This window comes from Diuraphis noxia, unplaced genomic scaffold (assembly GCF_037042655.1).
Source record: "Diuraphis noxia isolate RWA-SAM2 unplaced genomic scaffold, SU_Dnox_SAM2 contig0002, whole genome shotgun sequence".
Classification (NCBI taxonomy): domain Eukaryota; kingdom Metazoa; phylum Arthropoda; class Insecta; order Hemiptera; family Aphididae; genus Diuraphis; species Diuraphis noxia.
In genome coordinates this window covers 24,829,336-24,855,755 of record NW_028301712.1, presented here as the reverse complement: position 1 = coordinate 24,855,755, position 26,420 = coordinate 24,829,336, and the positions used below count along the sequence as shown (strand labels likewise).

General features: G+C 29.5%; 3 protein-coding genes across 4 annotated transcripts; 1 reads left to right on the top strand and 2 right to left on the bottom strand.

Moving 5' to 3' along the window:
• Window positions 1-5,742: 5,742 nt before the first annotated feature.
• Window positions 5,743-9,924, bottom strand: Vps60 (vacuolar protein sorting 60). Its single transcript, XM_015510507.2, has 4 exons — window positions 9,567-9,924; window positions 9,299-9,450; window positions 7,533-7,698; window positions 5,743-6,729 (listed from the first exon to the last, which is right to left on the bottom strand). The coding sequence occupies exons 1-4, from the start codon at window positions 9,633-9,635 to the stop codon at window positions 6,454-6,456; spliced, it is 663 nt and encodes a 220-aa protein (XP_015365993.1). The 5' UTR covers window positions 9,636-9,924; the 3' UTR covers window positions 5,743-6,453.
• A 1,998-nt stretch (window positions 9,925-11,922) lies between these two features.
• Window positions 11,923-19,102, bottom strand: LOC149058250 (uncharacterized). The gene is made up of 13 exons (XM_089220538.1): window positions 17,947-19,102; window positions 17,792-17,842; window positions 17,509-17,583; window positions 15,836-16,024; window positions 15,516-15,769; window positions 15,184-15,455; window positions 14,296-14,518; window positions 13,968-14,228; window positions 13,412-13,783; window positions 12,806-13,339; window positions 12,638-12,732; window positions 12,267-12,469; window positions 11,923-12,162 (listed from the first exon to the last, which is right to left on the bottom strand). The coding sequence occupies exons 1-13, from the start codon at window positions 18,060-18,062 to the stop codon at window positions 12,036-12,038; spliced, it is 2,772 nt and encodes a 923-aa protein (XP_089076664.1). The 5' UTR covers window positions 18,063-19,102; the 3' UTR covers window positions 11,923-12,035.
• Window positions 19,103-19,617: 515 nt separating this feature from the next.
• On the top strand, window positions 19,618-20,619 carry mRpS14 (mitochondrial ribosomal protein S14). Of its 2 annotated transcripts, XM_015510509.2 has the most exons (4): window positions 19,619-19,873; window positions 19,967-20,125; window positions 20,223-20,401; window positions 20,468-20,619. In XM_015510509.2, the coding sequence occupies exons 1-4, from the start codon at window positions 19,799-19,801 to the stop codon at window positions 20,469-20,471; spliced, it is 417 nt and encodes a 138-aa protein (XP_015365995.1). In that variant the 5' UTR covers window positions 19,619-19,798; the 3' UTR covers window positions 20,472-20,619. The 2 variants fall into 2 exon arrangements, with proteins under 2 accessions (XP_015365996.1, XP_015365995.1); XM_015510510.2 differs by lacking the exon at window positions 20,468-20,619 and having other exon boundaries at window positions 19,618-19,873; window positions 20,223-20,405.
• The last annotated feature ends 5,801 nt before the right edge of the window (window positions 20,620-26,420 follow it).

Sequence of the window (26,420 nt, the reverse complement as noted above, 5' to 3'; positions counted from 1 at the left end):
TTTTACCATTTGCAAATATTTTGGTTATCAGATAATAAAGTATAGATGCTCGACCACCACCGTCCACCACCTAAATATATCACACAGACCCGCGGGGGCTTTGCCCTCACACCCCAATTCACAATTCTACAACAATAATATACTTGATCATGTAGTTAGTATCAGAAATATGATAAAATTTCTTATGTTTGTGCTTCATATAACTTTTATTTTATAATATATTAATAAATAATAACAATACAACTTTATTTAAACAATAAATTGTCCCTCAATAAATCTGATAAATTAATAGATAAATAAAATAATGATACAATTATCTATGATACTAATAACTATGATAGTGTTTCCGGTTTCGTGTTACCACGATACCACATTATTGTACCTACACACTACACATAGTGTATTTCCAGTAACCGTGGGGTACAAATTATCCTAATTATTATATAATTAGTATAAATAGTATTATTAGTTGACCACTTGACCAAATGTGTATTTTAATATCCATTCCAGGAGGTACCACCACCTAATCGGTCGTGAGGCAATTGTCTCATGAAATACCCTATCATGCCGCCACTGCGGGTTCGGGTACATGAAAATACTTATTTAAATATAATGTGAATTATAATAATATTTTGTTCTAGTCGCATTTCACGGCTGGAGCATTGACATGAAAATGGAAGATCGTTAATTTTTGTGCTAGAAATTCGCGTTTCTTAAAGCAGACTTTAAGCAGTTCCTCTTGCATTATCTACCTATACACAGTCCTAACATCATCATGAGAGATAATTTTTCGACATACACCACGACATATTTTTCGACAACGGGTCTGGTGCACGGTAGGTGCACTGTACAACCGACCAAGATATGCACTCAAACCCCCATATATATTATAATATTATGATAGTCTACAGATAATAGTGTACTAGTGTAGTAGGTTTATTTTGTATTTAAACTCTATAGCCATAAACTTTAGTTATTTAAGCTTAAGCTCCTGCACCGAAATTTTCAGAGTAGTTTTAGATTTTCACGAATAATGTTGTCACGGATAATTTATTGTACGATTAATTATACTATCCGATTAGTTGTCGTTCTTTCTGTGTCGAAAAAAAAAGCAATCATATAATTGCCGTAGAAAAATGAGTTTTCGCGAGGACGGCGAAATGGATATTTTGGCCTATATATTTTATTTCTCCTGACCGTCGCCATCGATGGCTTCTACCAGCGCTTGGCCTTGTTAATTGACCTCGATAACGATGGTAAGTCGCATTGCCAAGGCCGGCCAACCAGAGCAACTCTACGCACATCCTTCCCATCACTACCGAATCGTGTGTGCCGATGCCATTTCTACTTTCTAGGTCAATGCGCAGCCGCCGCGTGTCCGGATACGACGACGAGGAGCTGCCTCCCTCTTTCACCGACATCGTTGTCTATATAATACTATAGATACTGTACGTGAAAAATATACCCACACTTGATGAGCAGTGTAAATCGTAGGTGGAAGGTAGCTAGTCGTACTTTTTACATTTTCTGCCATATACTCTTCACTTCATCGAATAATCCCCAAACATTGTAATAATACTATATTATATAGGTAGTTATAGATATTTGCGACGGATATCATAATTTACTAGGTACTCATATCATTTATATAGGATGACACATATAGATATGTACACGATAAATCAATCATAATTTCGTTGTATGATAAATCTGCAATATGATAATGTTTGTACTCAGCTGTAACAATTATTAGCTGTAGCTAATAATTGTTTTGTCTGAGATAACAATAATACATATATTATTATTTAAAATATAGATATGTACGGTACCTATACCTACCTATTGTTTTATTCATCGGCTTTACCCATCTATAGTATCTATACACCTATATATATATGTATTATACAATATAACCGCTATTTGCCTACCTATATAAATCATCAATATGATAAATATATGATTGTTGTACCTATATATTATTCTGCAGTGTTAAACACCGGTGTCCGGTGCTAATTCGTAAATTAATTAGTATTTTCGGTTATATATAAGTGTACTTATTTTATTCATGAAAAAGTATAAACACTACACAGACTATGGAAGCATTTAAAAAAATAAAATGGTCGTGTACCTACTCGTGTAAGTGTTTATTAGGTCAGATACAGTAACATATACATTAATACCCGTATCTGCTAAAACGTAGACGAGTACATATTATAATATAATATATTAATTAATTGCAAGATATCAACAAATGCCAACTTATGTGGTATTGGTAGAAAACCATTTTAATTATTTAAATAATATAGATGTATACCTATATAATCTGTAAAAATGTCCACGGATATACATATAACTCGACTTTATGGGCACCTACTTAGTTTGTTTAAATATATAAATAATAAATATGGTGATTTAATATTTTAACGTTATTCATCAATAAACGATGGCAGCAGAGGAGTAGTATTGTGCAAACAGATCCTTCTCTGCTGTCGGTTCTAACCAGGAAAAAAATATAAATAAATATAATATTTTTCAATCTATTATTGTTTAGTAAATGATAATTTAATAAATAAAAATATTTTAGTAGGTAGAAGAGTAGAATAGGTGGGTATCAACTAGTGTACCGCTATATTATTTATAAAAAATAGGTAATCTTATTTAAAAAAAATATACTTTTACAAAATTATATCCAATTTATAGATTTATAGTTGATAATGTTATAGTTAATCAAAATAATAATAATTACTAGGTACTATCAAATTATTTTAAAAATAAATAATTATGAAACTATTAAAAATGTAGGCAACCACAATAATATGGAAAAATTGATTTTATTAAAGAACTTAATAATCCATTCGTCAAACCACTTAAACCTAATCATATTTTAATTACAATACCTAACTATAAAGTATAAAGATACACACAATTATAATAGGTGTCTAGTACAAATGTGTCGGTATTCCGAAAAAAATCTCGTTGAAAATCCTACAGAATAAAAGTACGATTAAAACTGTTAGGTAGCTACCTATAGAAACAAAAATTAGTTCTAATTAAATTTATAACTGAGTCTAAGGAGACAAGTATAAACTTTTGTTTTTCAAATGATCAAATTCAATATTCCTGTGCACCAATATCTAATATAATATTAGGTCCATGGTAAGGGATTTGGAAGATATGATGGAAATGTGAATGATGCTAAAGTGATTTAAAAATATTAATAATTATTAATTAATATTAAGCGATCAAAATGTATAAGATGTAAACAATGTCTAGGTGCCTAAGTATGATAGGTAATGATAAATAACTACTAGATTCAATATTACAATAATACTTACATATATTTTGTATTTTCGTAAAACCATTTTTAAGGATTGTTATCTTTAATATAATTTATAGGTAAACAATTTAACAACTGAAGAACTACCTACTCGTTTGAATTATGTGTTAGAAACATAAACATTTTCAAAAAAGTTTGTACCTATCCACTAAATAATCTACAATAAAAAGGAGAGGTTCTCTTTTGAAAAACAGAAGTTAGTATTACTCTTAAGGAGTACGAAAAGAAATTTACTACTTTCAAAATATGGGCTTTAAGGCTTTGAAGTTTGAGTATGTTAGTAGATATAGCTAAAAGTTCCAAAAATCAGAATTTTAATAGGTACCTACATGAAAGTAAGCGTATTTAGTGGATTATAGCCCAGTAAAAACTATATTATAAATATAGTAGGTATTAAAAATGTATGAAACATTTCAGTTTTTCTTTTCCTAATAAGAATATAAAAATACTGAATTCTGTTTAATATGTACTATAATGGAATAATTCTATTTTTATAGATAATTTTCAAAATATATCCTCATTTATTTTTTCATAAAATAGAGCTACAAATTTTTGATTTATAAGCAACAATTTTGTATTATAGCAGTTTAGCACTAAGTGAAGTTAGAAACTTAATTAGAAATCAAATATAAATTGTGCTAACCGCTAGGATTTTATTTTACTAATTTTTTTTGTGGGGGGGGGGCATTTTATATAGGTAATATGTCATTTTTTATTTGCTTACACACAATTATTATGTTGTTTAATAATTTGATTTTTATATAGGTGTATTTATAATTTATATGCATGCTATTTGAAATTTTGTTATTATTAAATATATAATTACCCTATAACATCAAAATCACCAGCTGATTTTCAGGGGGATCATGCCTGCTACAGCAGTCTCTGGTGGCCTTCACTGTAATAAATCTAATTTTATTCAAATATTTTACTAGAATTTACAACCGTCTGCAATAAATTTTAAAATTATTTAAACAATGAACACATTTCAGTGGTGTTGTGTTTTATGTGATATAGATTAAAGTCTATCTCTATAATAAAGGTATATATAAAAGTAAAGTATTTGGGTTATTTTGGAATTAATAAATGTATTATGCTTAATTGTTGACCTTACCTCAAAAACTCAAAAATTGTGTATACATAGTGATTCACCAAGCATGCAAGGTAAGGTATGGTATAATGTAGTACCTTTGTACTATTTAGTATTAATTATTTATTGTTTATTGGTATTTAAACTATTAAAATGTAATAATATGTTATTGAAGTGAATAGTGAATATTTTATAGCAGACAGCATACTATTTAACATTATACCCTCACGCTCACCTACTGTATTCTATATCATAGGTTTCTTGGATACCTAATTATTATCGGTAGTGTAGCAATGAATACATAAACAAAAGTAGAGGGCACACAGTGCTTTCTGTACTCAGCGTCTGGTAGACATGAAGATTGTTACCTCAGTACCACCAAAATATATAATATATATATTTATAACGTAAAAAATATCCTATTGATTGTTATTTCATTTGTAATGATTAGTAATCCTAATTTAAATTTTAAACATATGTATGTATTCATCACTCAAAAAATTACTTCAGTACAGATTTAATCATAATGTAATAATTATAGGAGTCGTAACAATAACTACAATTATGGGAATCAGTTAGGAATTATTAGGACCAATACAAGCCGATGGTGGTACTGGTATAACAGTAACACCGGTACCACCAAGAGAAAATTGTTTTTCTCAAGTTTGGGATGGGGGGGGGGGGGGTTGTACTAATGTTTAAATTGGGATTAAACATTATTATTATATTATTATAAATTAAATAACAATCAATAGGACATTATTTGACTCGTATATATATTTAGCAACTTTGGCAAAGATATGAGCTTCAGTAGCTTGTAATTACTGCCAGATATAAGCAGATGTACAATAATATTACTTTATTTGTACCTATTAAGTTTATATTTTATTGATTAATTAAACCATTTCCACTACTATCATTCATGTATTCACTTCTACCTCATGTACTAACACACACACACACACACACCTATAAGCAGTGGCGGCTCAAAGGGAGTATACTTGAATCATGTGATTCACAAAAATATTAATGGGTGGGTGGGTGGGTCTTATGGTTGGAAAAGGTAGACTGGACCATTTTTGCAGATTGGTAATTTAAATATTAAATTATAAATAATAAATATAATATATAGCCGTGATGTGTACTCAGCAGATAATGTACAGTAATAACTAATAACTATATTTTAGGTTGGGTGGTGTAAAAATATTAAACGTGATTCGAGGGAAAAAAAGTTCAAGCCACCACTGACTATAAGTACATTATTTTAATTAATATAAGCAAAATATAACATATTATGTATTTAAAAAACTGTATATATGCAAAATAAAATTTTGTATTTTGGATTTATTGACTAGCTATAACTTGCAGCTTATTCAGCTATTTTTTCAACTGTTAAGAAAAAACATGCAAATGCATACAAACCAGGGCCTTAATTATGTATATATTTATATACCTGTAACAATTAGGAATTATGTATATTATATAACACTTTGCAATTTAGATTGCCCCGCATTGTGTGTATTAATAAAAAAAATTATTATATAAATTTGAGAAGTTCTAATTTTGCATAATTGTTGAAAAAAATGTTAAATTACATTTTAAGTAATTTATATTATTTTATATTTACAATTTTTCTTACTTAAGTTCAAGGTGAAACTTTACATTTTATTAAGCCAATTTAAAGATTAAACAAACAATGCTATGAGCCTATGCATAATAAAAATTAAATTGCTCTTAAACCCAATCATGAATAATTGATACCTAATATAAAATCAATTTTTATTACAAAAATAAAATCCCAATGTTAGTAACATTTTTTTTTATAGTTAAGTAATCATGACAATCATGTAACTATAATATAAGTGAAAATTTGCTTGAAAATTAATATTTAACAACTTTTAATTATAAATTTAATTGATCCATAGAATAATATAATAAACGGTAATTTAATACTTATTTAAATCTTAAAAAAAATAATCGTAAAAGTGGAATTAATACCAAATTTCGTAATTTATTATTTTCAAAATTAAATTTGTGCTGGTATTTTCGGTAAACCAAATTCATCCACTGAAATTTCACCAGGTTTACTACGCTCTTTTTCATTTTGCCCAGGTTCTTTGTCTGGAACATTCACTTGGTCTAAATAAGATGTATCATCATCTAAAGCTAATTCATCGCCAATTGCTTCAAGCTCTGCATTTAGTTCGTCTTCATCAATATCCGGTACTCCATACGTTCGTCCTAATGCTTCTTGCACTTCATTTGATTGGTCCAACATATCAGCCATTTCATCTTGAAGATCCTATATTAAAATTCTTCGATCAATAACAAAAAATGACAAATGATTTAATCTTCTAAAGAGTCAATCCTTAGAAAAGATGATTATTCATAATTTAATCTGTTACTTTTCTTCCACCAATAAAGGGTAATATTTAAGTTTTCATGGCTGTATTGGTTGATCGATAATTATGTAATAAAATTCCAATTAGTAACTGTCAAGTATTATATTAGATAACTATTCACTAGAATTACATTTTGTCTCTTGTCATTCTACCTAGTAAAAACATTCACAAGTATTGAAAATCCAGTCCTCCAACAACAATTTTTAGGAAGGTACTTGAATCAAAAATATATTTTTTTTTAAATGTCAAACTTTATTTAGTATTAATTTTTAGTTAAAACTTGTATTAATTTATAACTTGTTTAGTTGCCATTATATGTATGTATTAGAAATAATAAAATATAACAAAATATTTCTAATTTCTTATTAGGTTAGGTATACTTCAAACGTTGTGAAAATGAACCTTGTTGACAAATTGTCAAGAATGTCTTAAGTCTGCAGTTCAAGTATAACAAATACACAAGTATATTATGTACACAGGTGCATGTTTTTTGTGTGTTAAAAGGTGGGAAAATTCAAAGCTACATTCTGTCGGTATTTAAACATCAGTCATCACTGATATAATTAAGATCTGATTGTTAATCTGTCATAAGTGGCTTAGTAAGCTGTAGAATAACTCAATAACCCATTTAAATTAGCCAATGCTTAAATATCATAAATACTCATTGGATCTAGTTATAAATATTAAAATAATTTTAGCCTACCTCAATATCGTCAATATTAATGTTCTTAAATTCTTTTTTCATTTGTTTCATGCCGGTTTTCATTGCAACTACTGTTGATTGGGTGTCTTTCAAAGACTGAACTGCATAAGAAGCTTGTTCCATGTTGAAAGATTGATTTCTTAAGTTTTCAGCCTGACTTTCATATCTATTAATGATGAATAATAATAAGTACTTATAAAAATATTTAATGCATACCAATCATTTTAAACAAATTAGAATAGCAAGTAGCTAATGAATTTCTGCTCCCTTCTTTTGGATGTACGGGTCTGTCAGAACAAATGCATATTTTTAAAAATAATGCTACGCTCTAAGTAATGTCAGTAAAAATGTTTTATTATATCAAAAAATGCAGTTTTTTTTATATGTAACAAAATTTAGGTTTTGAAAATAATGTCAGGCATATGGCGCTCTTGAGCCATAAAGTAGGGATGCAGGCACTCGTGAAACAATCCTATTGCGTCGATCAGCATCTGTCTCGAAACTTTTCTCACCATTTGAGTGATCTTGTCTTTTAATTTATTAAGGGTTTGTGGTTGGTTAGACTTTTGATTTTATGTGATCCCACCAAAAAAAATTGAATGTTGTCAAGTCAGGGGAGCAAGGGGGCCACGAAATGTCACCAAAACGCGAAATGAGCCATATGTATGATATTATTTTCAAAACCTAATTTTGCTACATATAAAAAACTGCATATGCGTATACATTTTTTAATATAATGAAACATTTTTTACTGAAATTACTTTGAGCGTAGCATTATTTTGAAAAACATACATTTGTTCTGATGGACCCTGTAATATAAAATATGTATTATGTATATAATAAATATTAATAAACTTAATATCCATATATTTAAAATATAGATATAAAAAATATAAATAAAGTAAAAAAAATTGTAACTCCCATCATGTTTTAACATTAATTGTATGTATTTATAAGTATATAACTGGGAGTGGAACTTAATTATACTAATGTATAATAGTATAGGCATAGTGTGATGATTTTTTTGATTTTTTTTTTTTTTTTGGGGGGGGGGGGGATAGTCTTTTTTTATGGTATCAATGATGATGCCGCAACTTCTTGCAAATCACTTTGCATAAAAGCTATAATGATTCAGGTATAGAGGTACAGAACATATTATATCCTATAAATATAAGTATAGAAAAATGTAAAGGAACAAAATATGAAAAGGACTAAAGAAGCACATTATTAAGTAAAAATGTAAAATATAAATAAATAATATACTATATATCATATTATTATCAAATACGTATACAAAAAAAATTGAAATAGGAAATGATTACTATATCATAAGGTTTAAACGCCAGCTATTTTTGAATAAATATATTAACAACCTCTTCAGATTAAATATTATTAGCTAACTGCTAAGTCCCTTTCAATATTAAGTAACAATAGATTTGAAAATCTATCATTGGTCATAAAATTTTGTACTTTTGTTTTTATTTGCTACCTTTCTGAAAATGATCTCACATATGGACGTGTAAAACAATAAACTTTTACGCTAAACAAATTTCTGGGGGCTTTATAGAATTTGGGAGGGGGCTATAGCCCCCTTATCCCTCACCATTTTACGCCTATAATAGGTATATGCACCCAGTAAACTATACACAATATTAACTATTATTAGGTATGGGTCATTGGAGGAAAAACCAATTAATCAGAGATAAAACATCCTAAAATCAAATATTTTTTAGCTTATATAATGTATAATATTTTCCAACGCTCACTGTTTCCTTTGCTTCAAGACTCTTAATGCTTTTTGTTTCAATGAATTCTTAGCTGGACCTTCTCTCATCTTTGCCATTTGATCTTTCAGTTTTTTTAACTCTTTGTCAAGTCTATTAATTTTTTGTTCTACCGATTCAGCCCGATCATCTACCTATAAATGATTTTAAACATACAAATTTTGAGTAAATCAGAGGATCAAACTACCTATTAAATGATGTAGATACAATATAATTCATCCATTATTGTATTATTTATTTATATACTTACTCCTTTTATGACGACGGACATATCCGGAGGGGGCGCCTTTTCTTTAGATTTCCCGAAAATACGGTTCATTTTATTAAGTAGTTACTATCTTTTTTACTAAACAATTAAAATAAAATTTGCTAAAAGCTGGATTTTTAATACAACTACAAGCACCGAATAATAATATTAGACACTATAATAACGTTACAATCAATACAAAATAAAGAATTAAATTATTAAATTTTGAATTTAATATGTCATTTGCTCTAAGTGAAACTCGAAGCTCCGTGGATACCGATGTTGGGGACAATGTTGATGCAATTTTATTATATGAGTTATGACTTATGAGTCGAAAATTTGTGGAGTTTAGGATAAGGACTGAAGATTAGGATTTGTGATAATAATTGATGATAAATCCGCAGAATATACATGAAATTTCATATTATATTCAGTGATAAGGCTCAGCGGTCTGGTTTCGAAGGCGGGACTGTTTGAAAATCAAGTTTGAATGTCTATATGCATATTATCTTACATTGCCCACGACATTGACGATTTCATAATACGGTCCTCCGTCGCATGTCTGGTGCTTTTTCGTATGTACAAAAATATAAATTTGATATTCATGTTCGAGCGTCTAGCAACTGAATCCCCTCAAGTAAAAATCGATTAATTTTAAAGTTAGGTTAACCAAGGTAGTCGAATTGCAGAAAATACAGCTAATCAGGTAGGCCATCCACCGCAGGTGGAAAGCGGACCCTCAGTTCCGCAGTGATAAATAAAACTCAGCTACATTGATAGTGTATAGTGACAATAATACCTACTTTTTACACTAATAAATAATAATATATACATTGCAGAACGCATATAAATGTATTTGCCACGATAAACCAAAAAATATTTAATCATACGGATAGACGAATAGACGCACACTTAATTGTATTAATTTCGTAACTTTTCTACGTGGTCATTTTTAGTAAAGCAAAATCATATATTTTATCATACAAGTGGGTGGAGTTAGGAAGTAGATCAATGCGAAGTGAACTTAGATATGGTCAATTTAATAAGCGAGGAAGAAGTGTGGAGGGTGGTTAGAAAAATGAAAAATAGAAAATCAGTAGGTCCAAATGGAATACCAGTAGAAGCTTGGAACGTGCTAGCCGCTAGGAATATTATAGGAGTAGACCGGTTAGGTTGATGAGATTCTTCAATAGGTTATTAGTAGGTGGAAAAATTCCAGACGTTTGGAAAAAGAGTTATGTAATACCCACTAAGGTAATAGGTAAATATTTATATGTGGCCTTGGTAATAAAATTTCTCGGCCTGAATTTTTCTCCCAGGCCGTTCCTATAGGTAGATAATCGTATGTCTAATGTTTAATCGTAAAAAAACTCGTCAAATTTAAAACACTGTGTATACAATATTGTTAGGTATATTATTAGGCAGGTGCCTTATTTTCTTGTCAATCTAGGCCCTTTAATTTGTCTAGACAAACTATACCAAAGATGGAAAATTATTTGAACGCTATGGGCCAAAAATTATCTTTTTTTTTCAAGTATGCCATGAAAAACATTATGTTTTATAATATATTATATAACCAAAATATATACAATATAAATATATTATATGGCAGTATTGTACAGTTCCCACCCATTCCTGGTTTTTGAACAGGAAAAAAAAGGACCTATAGATATTATAGGTGTCTATGTACAAATATTTAATAAAATGTCTTGTATTAATACAAACTATGAAGTTAGTTCGTTATATATCGTTGAGTTGTAACTCTGGGGAAATTCAAAAAAATCAAATATCAACAAAATACAAACATTCCAAAATATAGTACTTCGTAAACTTTTAAATGCTCCCCTCCTTACTATGTCTCGGACGATTCTATACATTCGGACTTAAGAGGACGCTACACGTAAAGCGAAAAGTATACAACGGCCGAGAGAACGCGCTGTTAAGTGTTTTGGCGATCCGCAAGCGCGCGGCGTTTAAGTCACGCCCACTACTCATAGTCCGTGGCACTGCTCATTCAGCGCGTCTGGCCGTTTCGGGAGCGCCGATTATTATTTCTTGAACGGTCGACCATGACGGATCGCATCAATATAAATTTCACACACGTAAACGCCGCGGTATTATTTTTAATATCCGTGCGTATCCATTCGAACTTTTTTTTTTTAAAGCTGCTGCTTACCTAAATATATGTAGCAATATTTATATAGTAAATACGGTAATACAACATAGCTTGATTTGTAGTTATTGAATTATTACTTATTCAAATATAATTATATAAAAAGCTACAATATTACTTATTGCGTGTGTCAATTCTATTTGAACAGAAACATATTATTTTTTATTCAAAAAAAACAAAAAGGTATTATAAATTAAAACAATTTTGTTTCAATTGCTGGTTTTATTGCCACAATACCTATAATAATATGGAATATTTACACAAATAAAAAAACATTTATAATTTTAACAGAAGTATTATTATAATTTGTTATTTTTTTTTTTTTTTGCATTTAAAATATGTTTTGGTTCTCTTATATCAGAGATACTTATTCGCTTTCCATATAGAGGGTCTATGATTTCGGGTAATAAACACTCAATATAAAACCTAAAAAAAATATAATAATATATTATTATATTACCTAATATATGTATAAAATATAATATATATAATATATTTAAATTTAAACATATATTGTTTAAATCACTCACAATTTTAGTTTATCGACCATTTTTTTCTGCCAAAAAGATACATCAAAATAGATTTTTTCAACATTAGTCCAATTGGGCGTGTGTATGACAAAATAGCATACATTTCTTCTTGTGACCCGTAATTGACCCATCACTTGGTAAAAGTATATATGGTCTTTTTTAAGTAAAATATTGCCTTGTTCGGTGATGGTGCAATATGATAGCTTAAAAATACAATTTTATGAAATTTAAAAATATCATTGCGATTATAGACTATGTATTAATTAATAAAATTGTACATATTTTTCCATAAAATATTTAAATTTTAAACTTATTCGATTTTAAACAAAGTAAAGAATGTATTGTTTTATACAAAATAATAAGAGATTTACCAATTTATTTTCCACTGCTTCAATGGCACTCTTCGTATTCTTTGCTACAAATGGACACTTTATTTCTAGTATTTCATCATCACCTATCAACCCATCTTGAACAATCCAATATAATATTTAAAGTTAAAAATAGTATTATGAATAAAAATAAATAATTTTTAGTTTTACCAGGGCTTGCAGCCAAATAAGGGAATTCTCGGTCAATAAACAAACCACAAGTACGTACGGTCAACCCATTCAATTCTTCAAACTGTCTCCTAGCATGAGGCTCCATTTCAATACCATAGCTCATTGATTTACACATTGTCGGATACTTATATAAAATGTTATGGACTTTGATTTTACAGCTAGTGTTCTCTCTCATTTTACATATTTCTCCAAACTTAGACGCTGTTAATCTTTTTCGACGCTCGTTTCTCCATGCATCACATTGACTTTGCCCTCTAGTTATTTGTTCAACCTCGTCTATGTCGACATCATTCAGTTTTTTTAAAAATGCGGTTTTTTTTTCAGCAAAAGCTTCTGGGCTGAGACTAAAGAGGTCATCCAAAGGCTCTGCTAAGCCATAGTCTTTGTCCGGCGCACTAGATTTTGTTTTCGGTTTGGATCGTACCACTCCCGCAGCGAAAAGTTTTCGTCGTCTCATTGTTGTGTTACTTCGTATCCGGTCTATATTATTTGAATATTTTTTAGCAAATTTTCCTATTATAAATATATTTTATTATTACAATGTACAGGTGCTTATGTATAAATAAATACTTTTAAATAATTTACCGGGGCTTTTTAGCATAATTTTCTTATTTATAGTTCGTATGTAGTTTCCTGAATTATGTGCAATAATAGCAGCATGGACCCGTGTTTGATAATTATTAGATTGTGTAAAATTAATTCGCTTGCCTCCGATATGCTTATTAATAAGGGAATTAAACTGCTCACACGGGTTGTTATCGACATCCTCTAACAAGCTATCAGCGTTTATTTGCAGCCTATATACTATGTTTCGGAATTCAGCCATAAAACCCGATATTTCTGCCTCAGGAACAAAATTTATTTTACCAACTTCTGGCCCCGTACAAAAGTATGAAGCACAACTGTCGTGTTGACCCAAACGGTGATATGGAGCGTTTGATATGTCTTTTCTAAGCCCTAAAAATATTGTTCAAACAAAATTAAAAACAAGGAAATATGAAATAACCATAAAAATGTTTAATGAAAATAATTTTTAGTTATTATATAGTTTTAGTTTTATAAATGTTATATATTTGTGTGTGTATAAATTTGGTAATTCCAAAATATTCATAAAATTTGATATATTTTTTTTTATGTTCACCTGTTGTTTTTTGCTGAAGTGTTAAATCCGTGCTCAAATGATATCTAACTGCTTTCCTAATATCAGACCGAAATCTCAGAGTGTTGTTTATTATAAAGTTACGTATGATAATGGGATATTCTGTTCTTTTTGAAAGGGCACTCAATTTCGTCATATAATTTCGCAGTAGATGATTTCTGCATTCAATTTTTTTAATTTTGAAATCTGGTCCATACGGCATAACTTCGTTTATTCGTTTGGTGACGCTACTGTCACCGTCACCTGAAAAATATAATTAATATATAATATAGAAAGTGGAAAATATAATTTCTTGAAAAATATAATTTACCAATTAATTTGTTATATTTTAAACCATGCATACTCATGCTGTTAAGAAATCCTTCCATTATTCCGTCCGCTTCCATTGCCGTTGATGCTTTATTCCAATTCAAAAAACATTTGTGAGTTGGTGCCTCTATATTTAAATTATTCGCCCGTTCACAAACGGAACAGTACCGATTGCGAATTCCAACGAATAACACCTTTTTGGTGTTATACCCTATAATAGTAGCCTGTAAAATTATTTAAAATTATATTATTAAAACAGGTACCTATACGAGATAACAAAATAATTTATAAATGTACACAATTTTAAATACAGCTACAGGTAAAAAAGATGTAAAAGCTTTGAATTTTTAGATTCTGAGTGAAACGATGAATGTATTGATTTTACAATGATCTGTGTTTTTTTTTATTTATTTCTTTTTTTTGTGTCTGTCATCACGTTTTAGGACAGTAAAAGTGCTTGGATTTTCTTCGACAGTATCTTTTCTGATAGGAAAGTGAGTCTAGTTGGTACTTTGGGGGGGTCAAAAGTTAAAATTTCCCAGTAGTTTTCAAAAGCGCCGTGAAAAACAAAAAAAAAATTAAGGAAAAACGGGAATTTTTACGCAAAATTTGTTTTACAGAAAATCGATTTTAGTTTTTGGTGTAACTTTAAAACAAATGACCGTAGATACATGAAATTTTCACTGGTTGTTTATATTTTATTTTTATAGTCATTTTAAGTTCGAATTTGGACGAAATTACTTAATAAAACAGTTTAGTCAAAAATATCCGGACAGAAAAAAGTCAACTTTAATATTATAATAGGTAATGTAAATACTTGTAGAATGTAATTATAACATAGCTAATTAAAATAATAAGGTACAAAAAAATAAAAACTATTGTTTCTTACCGCTCCAGAAAATGAGTTATACTTAGTCTTATACGATCTTTTTGACCATTGGCCATCTGTTACTACAGTGCATAGCGGTGTACCATTTTCATCAACATTACCAGTGTTGATGGCAATTTGCCTTTCTTCATTACCAGCTTTTATCATCTCATCAAAAGCCGTTTCTTGAATAGAATTGCTCATAACGGACAAATTTTTTAAATAAGATACTGTTGATAAAGAGGGGAGTTCTATAGATGCCGACAACTCGCTAAGCTGCGTATGTCCAATACCTTTAAAATATAAATAATTAATACAAATTGAAAATAATTTTAGAAAAATAATTTAATTACCAATTGCTAAACTGCCATTTACAATAGCTTTATTGATGGGCAAATATTTATCTTTATTCTTAATATTTTCAGATGTAAAAGATGAACTCTTATTACACATTTTACACCGAAAACTAAATACGGACAGGTATCCTTTATGACATTCTGATTGAAATGCCATATCCAAAAATGAACAGTCAAAAGGTTTATGTCGACTATTTTGTATTTGATCAAACAAGTGTTTGATATCCACAATTCTCCGGCCTTCAAGACTTCTATAATAATTATATAAAAAAAAATACAACTAAATGCTGAAATCGCTATAAAAAATAATGACATACTCAGAAATTGTTGAATTATCCTCACTATTATAATCAGTATCTAAACTATATTCCAACAATTCGGATCCATTTTCTTGACCAAATCCAAATGACGATTCAACTACTTTCTGCCTTCTACTTTGTGGTGTACTAGTATTTTCAGGAGCAAACGGACTTACGTGTTTCTCAGCGGTAAAAATTTGTGAATCACTATATTAAGTTTTTAGATTCAGAACAGTGATGAATGTACTGATTTTACAATGATTTATTTTTTAGATTCTGAACGGAGCTAAGTGATGAATGTATTGATTTTACAATGATGTGTGTTTTTTTTTTTTATTTTTTTTTTATTTTTTTTTTTTTTGTGTCTGTCATCACGTTTTAGGACAGAAAAAATGCTTCGATTTTCTTCAACAGTACCTTTTCTGATAGGAAAGTGAATCTAGTTGGTACTTTGGGGGGTCAAAAGTAAAATTTTCCAGTAGTTTTCATAAGAGCCGTGATAAACAAATGAAAAATTAAGGAAAAAACGGGAATTTTTACGCAAACCCGATTTTCGACAAAATCGATTTTGGTTTTCGCTGTAACTCTAAAATAAATGAAAGTAGATTCATGAAATTTTGACTGAATTTATATAAGCATTTTCTACACACCACACCATTTTAAAAATATTTTGACTTATTTTGAGCTGTTTACGGACATTTTCAGTTTCCATTTTTTTGCTATAAATATCAATAACATTTTATTTGTTGGGTAAAAATTCTTGAAAATTTAATAGAAGGCTCCTAATATATTGTTTCAAATGTAGATGAAAAATATCAAAAATCCGTAGTCACAATTTTTTTTTCTAAGCATTTAAAGTTCAAATTTTGACAAAATACGTAAATTTGACGAAAATTTGCAAATTATTTTGAGTTAGAAATTCATAAAAATTTTTCTACTTAAATCTAAGATTTGAAAATGTAATACGAGATTCCTCATAAGATTGTTTATCTTTATTAACAAAATAAATGTCTACAAGCAAATCTAATTAAATTTCGTTGAGCGTTTTAAGTTCATATTTTTCTAAGATTGGATATTCACTCAATTTCTCATGTAGCGATTTTGTTATTTTGTTGTAATTCAAAAACGAATTACCGTAGATACCTACATGAAAATTTTACTGAATGTTTATATTTTCATTTTCTATACACCATAAAATTCAACACATCCATTATTATAGTCGGTGAAACACGATTGCGCCCGTCCTACCTTTTTACATGCAAAAAACGCAACATGATTACGCTCCATGAAATATAGGTCTAGCCCTTATAAGAATTTTCCAATGCCTTTTAACTGGTCATAACTCATAAATATAGGGAAAATAAAGTACTTAAAAACTTAGGCTAAGTTTACCACCCCGACTGTATTTTTAAAAATTAATTGGAACATTGTTATAAGGGCAAGACCTATATTTCACGTAGCGCAATAGTGTTGTGTTTTTTGTAGGTGAAACGGTAGTACGGCCGTACGGGAGCAATCGTGTTACAGCCATTATAGTGACCTACTCTATGACCGAGGTCCACTGATATACACTATACAGCAGGTTAACTTCCCCGGTTTTTACATATTGTAAATCGTGTATACTTGAAGTTATTATTATTATATTATATATTTATATATTTATATTTAAGATTAGATTTACATATACTTACGTAGATATAGACAAAACATTACTATGAATTATTGTTGAAGTCACCAGATTTGATCCGTTTTCCGCGAGTTGTATACTAATAAATATCAAATATCATAATATATGTGATTGGTATTTATAGTATTATGTATGGGTAATATATTTTCAAATTGAAAATTAAACACCATATTTGCTATACAATAGTTTACAAATGACTAATTTAACATATTTTTTAATCACAACAAAAAAACATATGAACACATATAAAATTAAATTATCGAGTTTGTAAATAAATTACAACTTACTCGACAATATCAATGTTAGGCTCTTCTAGGCTCAAATGTTGCCTTATTTCTCTTTAAAATCATAAAAAAATAATCATGATGGGTATTCAAGTTTGAAATTTTATAAACAGATGATAGTCGATAGACAACTAATTAGGTAGTAAATATATACTTACATATTATTATGCCGATTTTTTTTAGCCATACCTGCCATACTTAACCGGGTCTTCATATCTAATTTACGCTGTCTGTTTTTTTTTTTAACAGTACGTGCTTTTTTGTACGGAGACATAATACAAAATCAAGTTTCACAGCGCAGTGGCAAATGCCAAGTAAAAGTTAAAATAATGTAAAAATAAATAAAATCGCATTGACATCGAACGTTTGACGTTCACTGTTGGATGTAGAAGTCACAATGAAATAAATTCATATTTTATAAAATAATATAATACGGAATTATAATATCATCGGCAGTATTATTGTTTTCGTATCGACGATTTGGATATTTATAAACTATGCGGGCCTGCGATAGATAGCTATTTTCGACCTATGGTGCGGTACGGTGCTTATGCGCGCGGTGTACGTGTATGGGTACGTTTTTAGAACACTGCCGCTAGAGTAGCACTGGCAGCATTATACGGGACTATTACATGTTACAAATACGAAATATTTTTCAAAAACATGTCTCAGGAGAATCAGTCTCATTTGGGTTACATTAATCGTACAAAATCCAACTTTCGTTAACATAAAGGTAAGAATATTGTCTGTGTTCCTATGTTTTATTTTTTAGATAGCATTAACATAGTAATAATTATTAAATGTTGAATATATAGTTTTTTTATACTTTTCTACAATCCATAAAAAATTATTGAGTTAAGTTATAATCATAATAAAACATAGGAACACAGATAATATTGTTATCCTTAAGTAGTCAAGATTTGATTTTTGTGCGATACCTACAGCCCAAAGGAGAGCGATTCTCCTAAAACATGTTTTTAGGTGGCAAAAATGTGTGTGTAGCGTCCTCTTAAAACTGAAACTGTTCACGAAGAAGCGAAAATACATTACCAACGTTTCCAAAATTGACTATTATCAAACCAAAACCCGCTAATAAAAAATCTTGCTACACCCTCCATTCCCGGAAACCCCCCAGACACCTAAAACGCAAATGGTGCCGGGATCTGCTATCCCTCACAAATTAAACCTACTATAATAAATCGAAAAAAAAAAGAGTAATAAATAAAAGCAAGCTATGAGTGTCATTAATGGATAATTTCTCTATACATATTAATTCAATTACTGCAATTTAAAATTGTACTCTAAACACATATACATATTATGCCAACAGGACAACAGGTAAAGATTGTATATTTTCAAATAAAAAAAAAAAAATGAATATAGCCATGTCCTATCCATTCTTTAAAATCCATAGTAAATAAGTAAAAATTGATGTGCGCATTCGCATACGGAGTGTGGAACTATTACCATAGAACAAACTGCCATAGATTAGTACATAAGTGCAAACTGCTTACTATAGACAGTGCTATTACAACTTACTGGCAGCAATATGCTGGATTGATCCACGACTGGTATCTGTGATACCTTATACCACAGAACAATGCTTATAAATGCTTATACCACTTATACCACGATGTAGAGGAAATATCAGATTCTTTAATATTTAATATATATATATATATATATACCTATTAATGTATTAATATTTATTATTTTTTTATTTAATATTTAATATTCTTTAATATCTTTAATATTCTATAATCAATGATAATACTATCAATAATTTTGTAAAAATGTTCACATTCTCTTATCAGCTCATTTAGTCATTTTACATTTTCACGATTCCGGATTCACTATTTTCAGTACTTCAGTAGTAATGCACTAATGTCACAGAATAGATTAATGCTAATGTCTTGTGTAATTCAGATAATTCATTATACATTTTAGGTTAATCAATATTATATATTTATTTACATATTTGTTGATTCATGGTTTTATTGAAAAAATAAAATGTCATTTATCATCAATGCTTTTCAAAGATGTAAAGCTCTGGCTAAATTTCAAACGCCAATGAACAAAACGTGTGTAAGTATAAAATAGTGAAAATATCTAAACTATAACCTTAGGTTATACTTATAGAAAAAAATAATTTTAAATCGCTGTTTAAAATTTTTTTAGTTGGGTGTGCTTCCTTGTGATCAACAAATCCGTAATAAATGGCCAGACTTTAGAATGAAAAAAGATGCACGGAAAAGAAACACTGTTAAAGAATATGGTGTATATAAGCTGCGCTATAATGCACTTCGTAAGAACAATATCATTCCTTTAGAAATTCAAGTAATTAAAATTGAAAAAAATGATTGTAAAATTTATATTTTTGGGGTAATGTTCACAATTTGACCCATTTCTGAACTTCTGCATTTTTAAACTATAGGAAATTGCTGACAAAGAAATCTACAATTGTCCAAGAGATGCTAGTATAACAAGAATTGTACAACGTTGTCAGGTAACTTCCCGTCCTCGTGGTAATGTAAAACGATGGCGTTTGAGTCGAATAGTTTTCAGACATCTTGCTGATTATAACAAATTAGCAGGTGTTCAAAGAGCGATGTGGTAAGCAAATCTTTTTATATTTTTAGTTACTCATGATTACCTAATTTATATCATTATTTTCTTCAGGTAAAATCAAAATGAAAAAGATTGCCAACATATAGTCTTATTTAAATAACATATTAAATAAAATAAGTTATAAATTACCTGGAAGTTAAAGTTATATTTATAATTATTGAATAATAGATCAAGTAAATATACTACCTATGAAAATAATACAATTTGTTCTACATTTATTTAAGTATAATAATTTATTAATTTAGAATGAAAGTATACATCTTTATAAGAATTATAAATTAATCATTAATCTTACAATTACTTACCTAAATATTTAGGTTAGAAATTTTAAGTCTTTTACTTTTAATTAGCTTGGTGTTTAATTACTACTAGCTGATTATATGCTCTTCATTGCCTATTAAAAATTTCAACTCTATATGAATAACATGTTATATTTTATATATAACCAATTACCTGACGTTTCTTGGTAAGCAAATGTGTTCAACTCCTTTTGGAGGTTACTCGCTGTAGAAACTAAGCCTTTATAAGTGTTAATTATCCAAAACAACAGTTAAATTTAAACTAATATTGTTACAATATTATTCAATTTATTTTTGATTGAATAATATTTGACGAAGTGCATTTAGATTCACAATATTTTTTTGTTTTCCTTCTGGTATATATACAAACAAATCAGAAGGTTTTATGATGAGTGAACTGGCCAAATACAGATATCCATTTGAGAAACATGGATTTTACAAATTCAGTTCACACACTTGTAGCAATTGTCCTTGTGCTTTGTTGAGTCGTATAGAAAACTCTAAATGTTTGAATTTGAACGATATATCTGTTGGAATCATTGGAGTGTGTGGCAAATGTACATCATTGTCCATACATTTTCTGTTTAAAATTGTTGTTTTAACATTGTTCATCAAATTTTTCACCCTAAGTTTGGTACCATTGCAGATTTGTAATGGATTTGTTTTGTAGAAGAATCATGGGCACGCAAATTTTTTATAATAGAACGTGCTATGGCATGCAGGCAAATCATATATATTTAAGAATTCAGTAGGATAATTGAAAACTGTCTTGAATCAATACAGTATTGATGGACTTGTACGTTGTTGTTTTGCCTGGAACCCTGTTTTGAATGCTAAAATTAATTTTGTAAACATTAATGTTTTTGCTGCTACTAAATCACTATACCCCTGATGATTTCTGTAATTTTGTGCTATATTTGGGAAAACTATGTCAATTAACTCGTGGCAGTTGCTATGATCTTACAAATGTTGTTGGTAATGAGATGCATTAAGTTAATTCATTGATTACATTTTTGGAGTACTTCACCCATTTCGGAACTTTTCGTGATATTTTGTTGAAGAACATACATTTGTTATTTGTATGTTTTTTTCATTTATTTAACTAGAATTAATTTTTTAAAATACATATTTAAAACTTAGACCTCTTATCTCAGGAATGTATCTGATTGATCATTTATTAATTAACTAAATGTTAATTAATAATTATTAATTGTCAAATAAACTATATTAAAAAGTCAAATATTGTTTTGTTTATAATATCAGTACAATATAAAACATGGCACAGTCTTTGGAGTTGTATATGAAATAACCAACGTCCTACGTGTTAATTGTTTAATTTCTTAGATTCAAATTGATATAAAATAAATAATTTAAAATGGAACTCAATAGCCCGGCGAATCTTAAATTAATTGGTAATATAAATGACAACTTAAAATATTTAAATAAAAAGTAGAAGTTTACTTTATGGCTACTGAAACATATCAAAAAGTAAAAGAAGTTCAAGTGGCACATCCACTCAACCTTTTAGGACCAGATGGTTTGAAATTGTTCAACACATTCAGAATTGAAGATGCAACTATTGAAACAATTTTCAAATGTTTGGAAGAATATTGCGTACCTAACCTAAGAATGTGGTAATGGAGCATTACAAATACTTCAGCAGAAAAAAATGAAAATGAATCATTTGACAAGTTCTATGCTGACCTACGTGAACTGATCAAGTCATATTCATTTGGAGAAGCTGAAGAAACTCTGTTATGCTCACAAATAGTACTTGGTATACACGATAAGGATCTGCAGACAAAATTACTCAGAGAAGATTTGCAGTTGTCCAAAATCATTAAGTATTGTCAAGCGGTAGAACAGGCTGAGATGCATCGACGTGTAATTCAAAAAGAAAATCTAACTCTGGAACAAATTGAAGAACGTCAAAAATACAAACCAAAAGGATGGAGACAGATTATGCAAAATAATAATTTCCAAAGTTAAACAGGAGCATAAAAACAAAAATCAGGTAAATTATAAAAATAAAAATTATGGTGAAAGTCGAAATAATAATGTTAAAATATTTAGTTGTAATAAATGTGGTAAATCTCATGGTATAAATGAGTGTCTTGCGTATGGAAAAACCTGTAATAATTGCTTTAAACTCAATCATTTCGCAGTAAAATGTAGAAAAGTTACTAATAAAGGACAGTTGAATGAGGTTCATGTAATAATAGTAATGATGAGGAAAAAGAATTAACATATTTGTCATTAAATAGCATCGAGTCAGAGAAACATATAAATTGGACAGATTTTGTTGTGCTAGAATAAGCTAGATGGTGAAAAAGAATTAAAAATTAAATTAGATACAGGAGCTCAGTTGAATGTAATGACTCTTAAAGTATTTAAAAAACTAAATAAAAGCTTGGAAAAAAGTTTTGATGTTATTAAATTATTTGAAGGGTTTAAAATAGTCATTGGGAAAAGTTAAAGTAAATTTAAAAAACTCTAAGAATGAAATAACTACCTATTTTGAAGTAGTTAATTTTAATGATTTACGGATACTAGGATTAAATGATTGTGTAAGACTAAATTATGAAATTAAAGAAGTAAATGAAATTAGAAGTTGTAATACAGAAAAAGATGTATTTAAAAAAAAGTATAATGATATATTTAATGGTTTAGGAAAGTTTCCAGAAAAAATTTCTATAAAAGTTAAAGATGATGCTAATCCTAAAGTCTCCCCACTAAGAAGAGTACCTTATAAAATAGTAAATAAATTAAAAGAAACATTACATAAAATGTGTGAATTAAAAATTATTGAAAAGTGTAAAGAACTGAGAGAATGGCAAAGTCCTATAGTAATAATTGTAAAACCAGACAAAAGTTTAAGAGTTTGTTTAGATCCCAGGGAGCTTAATAAAAATATAGTTAGGGAAATATACCAAATACCAACACTTGAAGAAATTAAATTAAATTAATTAAATATAAAATATTTTACTTTATTTGACATTCGAGGCTTTGTCCTTTTGGTTTTTTATTGATATTTTGCTCAACACTTCTGCTTGTTTCCACTAGTCTGTTATATTCACATAATCATCTTCCCATATTTTAGCTGAATTTTTTACAGCATTTGACACCATATACTTTTGGTTCTTTTTGATAATTATTCCCTATCCAGCCAGAAACTCTAACTTTACAGCATCAGTAAGAATTGAACCCTTCATTGCAGCATCTGTGTACATAATAACATTAGAAATCATACTAGAATGATCACTAGGAGATTTCTGTGACACAATCTTTGTAAATTCATATTGGTGAATGTAGTAAGCATGCATTAAGGGCTTTGGAATAAAAGCCACAAATTCATAAGGTATCATAGATCCAAATGCAGACGTCATGAGTAGGACAGGATAATCGGAGGAAATAGAGGACATGAGCTGTAGAGGAACAATAGTGGATTTTGCAATCAACATATATGAACAAGTAACATCAGGAATAGCCATAGCCATTATATTAACCTTGGTCCATGCCGTGAACAATATAGAAGCGAATCTCGATCAGCTGATTGGGTTTACGTTTACCCATGATTTAAGATATCTTGGATCCTTGTTTACCTGTATTCAGAAAATGAGGTTAAAATATATCAATCATAATTTATGAGGTTCTATTGTATATTATATAGACAAATAGATGTAGGATTGTACGAGTACTGAATAATGGTGGGGTGTTTAGGGGGCGTAGCCTCCCAAATTATTTTTTACAATGATTAAGGCGTGTACCCATGATTTTTTTAGGACTACATCACATGCATTAGATCATCTCTCAATAGCCGCTTTAATCTCTACTCCATTCTCAATAATAATTACATCTTCACCATTCAAATCATTAAGTTTATTTTGGATGGTGGCTTTATATAATATTATCTTTGTATTTTAATTTAATTTAATTTGTTGTCTAATATTGCCTAATTGTAAATTGTATTAGTTGCCACTTAAAGCTATGAATAAAAAAAATTGCTTGGGTTTTAAAATTAGATTAGGACGTAGTCTCCATTTTAAACTATAACATAATTTTATTTAGATTTTTTTTTTGCTCCTTGAAGTCCTATCTAAAGGAGAAACCTGTGTAAAAGTTGCATATTATTAATAACAAAAGACTATAATATGATATAAAAGTTTTCATTACTATTCTACGAAGTGTCGATGTCGAAGTCGCAAAATAAATTGTGTTATTACCTATAGCAAGGATTGAGAACTTGTGGCTCTTTGAAAAATGCATCAGTATATCGAAAACCATAAAGTATAAATTTTATTTTAAAAAACAGCGAAATTCTATACCTATGTCCTATGACTAAAAAAAGTTTGGTTTAGTAACTTTTTAAAAAAAATGGCTCTTTCCTACGAAAAGGTTCCTGACCCCTGAATTACAGTAATATACAAATGACAACAGTGTGTATTTTGTTTTGCCCATACATGCCCCTTAAAACATGTAATCCAATTAGTATGTATGGTTCACATTTTTACGGTCCAGCCTTCCAGGTTTGTACCGTTTAAATAATAACTATACACTATTTACCATCTAGATTTGTAAATTAAATTTCAGATTTGTACCGTCCAGGTTTTAAGATTTCAAGAGTATACGGGTTCGGGGTTCCCCGAGTTCACATCCCAGTTTACTCAATACAAGTAGGCATTATACCTGTATACAGTGGCGCCGAACTCAATTTTTATAGGTGGGGCAAAGTACAAAAATTAATACCCACGACCCACCCCTGCACCCAGATGACCCCACTACTTACTCTTTCGCAACGTAAAAGGTCATAAACTTTTTCTAACTTTATACTTATAACTTACTATAGGTAGTGAAAGCGTTTTATGTATCACAACATCTCTCATCCACACCCACGACCACCCTAACCACCTGGAACCTACGACCCACCCACCCACTTTTAAAGGTGGGGCGGTCGCCCCACCTGTATATAGGGTTCGGCGCCACTGCCTGTATATAAATGATGCATTAGACTGTCATTACTTATTACCTACCTATTTGTATTAGTGTTAGTAAAAATAATGTAAGTGTTTTAGGTGATTTTTTTTTTTAATCAGAAAAATGCTCCTATTTGTTTTTATAGTAGGTACTTCTAAACATATCGAAGTTCAGACATGAGCTGAAAGATCAACCATGAAGGCATCGGAACTTCATTGCTAGAGCTTAGAAGGTTCTTAGTTCTAAGCGGGCCTATCGCACCATCTCGGGCTGAGGCAGTTTTATTCCTCACGGTGACTCTTCCGAGGTACCTATCTTCTCGTGGCTCACGCTGAAACGAAAGAGTTCAGACCAAACTTGATGACTCGGGTAGAGCTGATATTATAACGTTACTGGAAGATTTTTTCCTAAATGTCTAGTGCATATTTTGCTTTTCTTTGTTTTGATCGGAAATAGCCCAGCTACCATCGTCATTGCAAAACTTAAATGGTAGACAATAACTTTACTATGTATCTAATATCTGTTTCCTATAGTGGTCTTTCAAAGAAGTGTCATATTAAAGTTATGATGTGTATTTTTCTTTCTGAATAAAATTCAGACCTGTATCGTAGTTTTAGATAAAAGGTGTTTCAGCATAAACGTGTTGTAATGGATTGTATCAACTGTGTATCTAGTATTTGCCTATATGAGTTAGTCCGAACGATCGTGCACGAAATTTCAATTATACAATG

Coding starts and splice junctions, on each gene's coding strand:
- Vps60 (XM_015510507.2), bottom strand. CDS start 9,635: ATGAACCGTATTTTCGGGAAATCTAAAGAAAAGGCGCCCCCTCCGGAT. Junction 9,451..9,566: donor TGTCCGTCGTCATAAAAGGA/GTAAGTATATAA, acceptor AATCATTTATAG/GTAGATGATCGGGCTGAATC. Junction 6,730..7,532: donor TTAATATTGACGATATTGAG/GTAGGCTAAAAT, acceptor ATTTTAATATAG/GATCTTCAAGATGAAATGGC.
- LOC149058250 (XM_089220538.1), bottom strand. CDS start 18,062: ATGTCTCCGTACAAAAAAGCACGTACTGTTAAAAAAAAAAACAGACAG. Junction 17,584..17,791: donor CCTAACATTGATATTGTCGA/GTAAGTTGTAAT, acceptor GATATTTATTAG/TATACAACTCGCGGAAAACG. Junction 14,519..15,183: donor ATAACTCATTTTCTGGAGCG/GTAAGAAACAAT, acceptor ATAATTTTACAG/GCTACTATTATAGGGTATAA.
- mRpS14 (XM_015510509.2), top strand. CDS start 19,799: ATGTCATTTATCATCAATGCTTTTCAAAGATGTAAAGCTCTGGCTAAA. Junction 19,874..19,966: donor CGCCAATGAACAAAACGTGT/GTAAGTATAAAA, acceptor AAATTTTTTTAG/TTGGGTGTGCTTCCTTGTGA. Junction 20,126..20,222: donor TCATTCCTTTAGAAATTCAA/GTAATTAAAATT, acceptor TTTAAACTATAG/GAAATTGCTGACAAAGAAAT.